Below are 6365 nucleotides of genomic sequence, written 5' to 3' on the forward strand. Positions count from 1 at the left end.
CCAAAATCAGGCTAAGGATAATTCTATTTCCCGCACACAGAGTTCAAATGCAATTCAGATATAAACTACCGACAAAGATGATCAGCTCAACGTCGACTCAACGACATAAGCTAATTCAAGTATCAACACACCAGTTCCACTTTAAGATTTCGACAATGGTTAGACGATAAACGCAATACCGGAAGAATTTCAGACTATTCGACAAAACACGAAATAGACTAAAAGCTAAAGAAGTCATAGAATTGAATGCTAGGCCTATCATATCCAAAGTATTCCAGGCTCTTCTATAAAAAATAAGACTAAAATACTTTGGAAGAGGTATCTGTAGGTGTCAAAAATTACCTATAGGTTCCCACACACAGCTCGAGACGAAGAGAAGATGATGAATGCCATTATCAGAGTCTAAAGAGGATCATCCGATGCCGTGAAGAAGCAAAGCGAGTTGACGAAGCGTACGAAACACGCGAAACAGCGAAACAACGAAGAAACGACATAGCCAACACTGTGTTTCTCACCCAGAGTGCGAAACACTCAAGAGTGTTTCTTACCATGTGTGAAACACGCAAGAGTGTTTTGCACTATGTGTGAAACACACCTGAGTGTTTCGCATAGGTGTGAAACACACAGCGGTGTTTCGCACAGGTGCGAAACACACAGGGGTGTTTCGCACAGATCAGTCTCCCAACGACACGTATTTCGATAAATTTATAGGATTTATTCGTTCCGGAGCCTCCCTAATTGCCTTGACCCTATCCTTAAACATGGAAAAACTGTTTTTTTTTGTAAGTGAAAAATTTTATTTCATCACCAAAATGAAGAATTATGTACATCAATGATACTGGAGCTCAGAGACAGAGCTTAGCTAAACAAAAACTCCTCAAGGAGTAAAAAGAACCACATCTTCATCCTATTACAAAACGAAAACCAAAACCTGCACATATTATGCACAGTATGTCTACACTGTTTGTGCACCTTCTTTGCCTCTACAATGGATACCGAATACGCACGAGAATGCCACGCTTGCCAAATACATGCGAATTATATGCATCAACCGCCAGAGCAGTTTCATACGTCAACCACTTCGTGGCCGTTCGAGACTTGGGATATGGACATAGTCGGTCCTATTTTTCCCCCTTCAGTCAAAGGTGATCGGTTCATCCTCGCGATCACAGATAGCTCTATTCTTCAACTTAAAAATCCTGTTATTCCTCTCTCTCCAAATGTTATATACTGCAGCAGCCAACATGAAAAAACTGTTATTAACTAAAGATACATTCTTATCCACAAACACGACATCCGAAGCCCTATAAATACCCCCCTCGTAATTTGTGAAAGAAGGGGAGAGGGGATTGACGCACTGACGGTTGACTGACGAACGTGCGAGAGAACCCACGTTTTCTAGAGCAAAGCCACGTTTTTACAACAAGAGAGGAGAGATCTTGGCGAATTCTTATGCATAAAGAGAAGATCTCGAGAGATCTATAGTTGTTTCATCCTCAAGATCATACTGTCATTTTGATCTTGAGAAGGGTATTTATGTCGTATAATTGAGATATTTACTTCTATTTTTGTTTCCATAAGGGAACAGGAATGATAAGCCTTATTCACGATCAATCGGATCTGATTTTTTTGGCGGTCCACGGATCAAAGCGTCCCTGGCACAGACAAAGATCTCACGCAAGCAACGATCGATAAACGATCATGCGTGTGTTTCTAGGAAGTCCTCATTTATTTGTGTAAGAAAAGTCTTATAAAAAGGCTTCTTCTTGTTGAATCTGTAATTGATAAACAATTGTAATGGATTTCGCAATGAAAAAGATTTCCGACGCAAACACTTGCCAAACATTAAGTCCCTCTAACTATTACACCAAAATTCTAAAGATATGATAAGTCTCGAGAATTATAGTTTAACATTCTAACATATCCAATACACTTCCAAATTGAATAGTAGAAAATTCATTTCTCAATACAAAATTAGGTGTACATTTGTTATCCCTAAAATTAAATAAGGGCAAAATCCATTCCTCACTCATTCTCTCTCATCTAAAGTACAGTCGATGTATCATAAAAATACAACGGAAAACAATTTTCTAGAACTTGATCTTCTTGAAGTTAAAAGGGATAATAATAATAATAATAATAGTAATACTAATAATAATAATAAACAATGCCTTTTTACAAGAAGGCCCACAAGTTGTAATAAACCAACTGAGATTTTTAAAAAATAAAATAAAATCACAGTATATAAAATGAGTAGATTTCAGAGAATAAAAATATGCTTTAATATTTCAATCTAAGATAAAACATTGAACGTGATCATTTTAATGCATAGTCTTCACTCTAAATACCCCATTTTATATAAAAATTACAATAAGAAGTTTTCAACATCTATTGCACATGCATCGTGCATTGATGCTCGTATAAATTGAGGTTTGTACGTTCTATAAATAGCAGGGTTTTGTTAGGTAAATGGCCCTTGATCGATCTTTTCATAAAAATCTCCAATCAAGCTAACCTTGGAGCTAATCAGAAACAATTACCATAAATATCAGGACACTGCAGATAGAACCAGAGAAATTTCCATAAACCACACGAGTTTCAAGAACTCTGAATACATTTCTCTCTCCACGGCAACTACAACAATCACTTAATTAATTATTAATTAATTAACTAGTTTTCGAAATTCTTAATTAGCACATATTGTTCCACATCCTGAGTTATGCTGCAGGGATAGGTAAGGGTAATGATGAATCACACGGAGCAAGTACCAACGAGCTTGTAATCTACGGGAGCTGCTATTTAACTTGCTTCTCTGTTTTCCAAGAAGCACGCAGGAAGTTTCTACTCAATTTCCAAAATCTCAGTAGTTCTGTTAACAAAAGGGGAATCAATTTACAACGCCCGTACCCCACTGCCCTTGATCTCCTTATCTCCGTTAACTGCTCGAACATTCACATATCTGTCCATCTTCTAAGCACCACCCTAAGCGCATAACGTTTTATGACATTGCCACATGTAACTCACTGTCAGGACATCACCAAACACTGAACTCCACTTCCACCCATCACAACATGACACCTGCTATAATGTAATGTGGGTCCCAATTTAAGCTTGTCATTCAAGTAAGGGGGTGTTTGGTTCACCTATTTTATGAAAAATATTTGAGAAAACACCTGACAATGACGTTATCGTAAATAATAAATTTCTATAGATTTTCATAAACTGTGTTTGGGTCAACATTGAATTTACAGAAAAGTTTTCTGTAAAGTACATAAATCTGTACAACTTTACATAAATTATTTTCCACTAAAAATGGGCAGAAAACACCAGAAAATCTGACGCATATATTAAAAATTTAATTAAGTACACCAGTACCGTTCCCATGTGATTTCTCATGTTAGTAAACTATTTTCTATAAAGTGATATCTAACCAAACAAAAGAAAAAGAAAACAACATATTTTCCATAAAGTTAGAAACTTTTTCATACTTTGAACCAAACAAAAAAATAGTAAAAAACAAGAAATATGGTACTCTTTAAGTTCTATAAATTTTTCCTACAAATTTTATAGAAATACAAAAAAATCTATATTTTGGACGTTTTCCTTTTCCTATAATTTATAAAAATTTAACCAAACACCCTCTCAGTGTGCGCTTATTCAATCACAATAGCCTGTTATGTAGATAAGTAGTTAGAGGTACATGTCACTACATCAGAAACGTCTGTATCACTAATTCAAAACTCTAAAATTATACTAATAATTAAATGTTACAATTTTATACTCTAAATAAGATCTAATTTTCAGATTAGTTGCTTTGAAGAAAAAATTATGAACAAGATACAAATAGCGAAGGAAATGATCAGTACTAGAGGCGCAGCATAGTATAGTCATTAGGATAAATAATAGATGATATATTGTGATTGAAGAACTACACTCATTTTGGAAACAAAGTCTCTTGACTACAATAATTAACTTGTCCTTCTGTTTGGTGTTCCATGCACATCAGCCGATCCTAATTCCTTTCCCTGACCAAAGACATGTCTTTAAAAACCCTTGGAAACCCTAGAACTTGATAAATCAAGACCATGGCTCTAGTGATATCAGACAACCTCAAGGCCTTCATCAATACAGCCTTCCTCCTCCTCCTCTGCTTCTTCTTCACATCCCACATAAGATCCCCTTCCCTCCCTTTCAACCAGCTCTCAACCCTAACCCTAAAATCACCAAAAGGAAATGCTTGCATTGGCCTCCAAAAGCTCCTTGACCCCCACCTAAAGTGCCTCTACCTCAAGACTCACTACCCCTGTGTCACCCAAGGCTACATCAACTACCTCCACCTCTTCTACTGCCTCTGTGGGGCCTACCCTTTCCTTGGCTACACTCTCCTCACCCTCTGGCTCCTAGTCTTGTTCTATCTCTTAGGCAACACTGCATCCCAATACTTTTGCTCCTCAGTTGAGAGCTTATCAAGGGAGCTAAGGCTCTCTCCAACTATAGCCGGTGTGACCCTTCTCTCCTTGGGCAACGGATCGCCCGATGTCTTCGCGAGTATCGTCTCATTTCGCTCAGGATCGGGTGAGGTAGGCCTCAGCAGTGTTCTCGGAGGCGCATTCTTCGTATCCTGCGTTGTTGTGGGTATAATCAATGTGTGTGGCGCGGCCAGCTCGCGCTTGCCCTGTCGCATCGACCGGACGAGCTTTGTCCGTGATGTTTGCTTCTTTGTGGTTGTTCTTTCTTCTCTCCTTGTGATTCTCCTCATTGGCAGGATCAACATCCTTGGAGCTATTGCCTTCACCTCATTATACTTTGTTTATGTTTCAATTGTCTCCGCGACACATTTCTTTCGTAATGACAAGTATGAAGATCTAGTCATTCCTATTCTTGATCACCTCGAGGATGTAACAACAATGACATCAAAAGAAGCTCAAGAATGCATTAATCAAGAAGAAGATGACTCGTCGAGCTTGTTGAGGTGCAGGTCCTTGTTTTCTTATTACATTAGATGGTTCTTGTACCTCATCGATTTGCCATTGTATCTGCCGAGGAGACTGACGATACCCGACGTTTCTGAAGAGAGATGGAGTAGGCCATTTGCGGTGGCTTCAGCTACGCTAGCACCGGTTCTTGTGGCGACCTTGTGGAATTCGAAGAGATTAGGGTTTGGAACAAAGGAAGGGATGACAATTTACTTGTCTTCAGCTCTTGTGGGGTTAGTTCTAGGGCTAGTTGCAGTCCAGACAACAAAGAAGGATTGCCCTCCAAAAAAGGGCTTGTTCCCTTGGCTAGCCGGTGGATTTCTAATGAGCGTGTTGTGGACATACATAATTGCTGAAGAGCTTGTAGGGCTCTTGGTCTCATTGGGGTACGTGTTTGGGATAAGCCCTTCAATTCTAGGGTTAACAGTTCTTGCATGGGGGAATTCTATCGGGGACTTAATTGCAAATGTCGCAATGGCAATGAGTGGAGGACAAGATGGGGCCCAGATTGCAATCTCCGGGTGCTATGCTGGGCCCATTTTCAATACGTTGGCAGGGCTGGGGCTTTCACTGGTGGTCTCAGCTTGGGGGGTCCACCCTAAGCCCTTCGTGATCCCTGTTGGCCCTCCGTTGTTTGAGATTCTAGGGTTTATGATAGGAGGCTTGCTCTGGGCTCTTGTGATATTGCCAAGGAAGGATATGAAGCTTGATAGGGTTTTAGGGATTGGGTTGTTGGCTATTTACTTGTGTTTTTTGTCTTTGAGGCTGTCTCAAAGCCTAGGGTTTGTGCAGGGCTGAAGAATTTTTCTTCCTTCCCCCCTAATTAACTGGCTGTTTGTCGTAGGAGCTAGATTTGAGCTGGCAACTGTTGCGGAGAGTGTTTTCTTCTATAAGATCAATATTGTTATCATACGTATGTTGTTTTGATGTAGACAAATAATAGCACATACGTAAGCTCCCAAGTATAAAAAAAACATTGCATGATATATAGAAGGGAAAATCCTCTTTTAACCCAAAGTTTTACCCCAACTTATTTAAAAACCCACTCACTTTTCAAAACATCAATAAACCCATTATATCCCATCCCACTTATTTTTAAACCCAAATGTACAATACACCCATTATTTGTATTGTATTTATCCAATAACTTGAAAAAATCCTAAACTACCCTTCTTCCCCAAACTGATCTCTCCCTCTCTCCTCCTCCTCCAACTGAGCCCAGAGCTCTCTTCTTCCTTCCTATTCTCCCTCAACCACTACCACCAACCTCCTCCTCTCCCCTCCCTTCACTTCCCCTCCTCCCTCAAGCCCATCAACCTCTGTATCCATCGCCCCCTATCTCCCCTCGCCGCCACGTCACCCACCACCGTCGACCTTGAAGCAGATGAA

General features: G+C 39.6%; 1 protein-coding gene across 1 annotated transcript; it reads left to right on the plus strand.

The window, feature by feature from the left end:
• LOC109842020 (cation/calcium exchanger 1-like) lies at positions 4086-5819 on the plus strand. The gene has a single exon (XM_020410940.1). It carries the CDS (start codon positions 4086-4088, stop codon positions 5772-5774), a length of 1689 nt encoding a protein of 562 aa, XP_020266529.1. The 3' UTR covers positions 5775-5819.

The sequence above is a fragment of the Asparagus officinalis genome, chromosome 5 (assembly GCF_001876935.1).
Source record: "Asparagus officinalis chromosome 5, Aspof.V1, whole genome shotgun sequence".
In the NCBI taxonomy this organism is placed as follows: Eukaryota; Viridiplantae; Streptophyta; class Magnoliopsida; order Asparagales; family Asparagaceae; genus Asparagus; species Asparagus officinalis.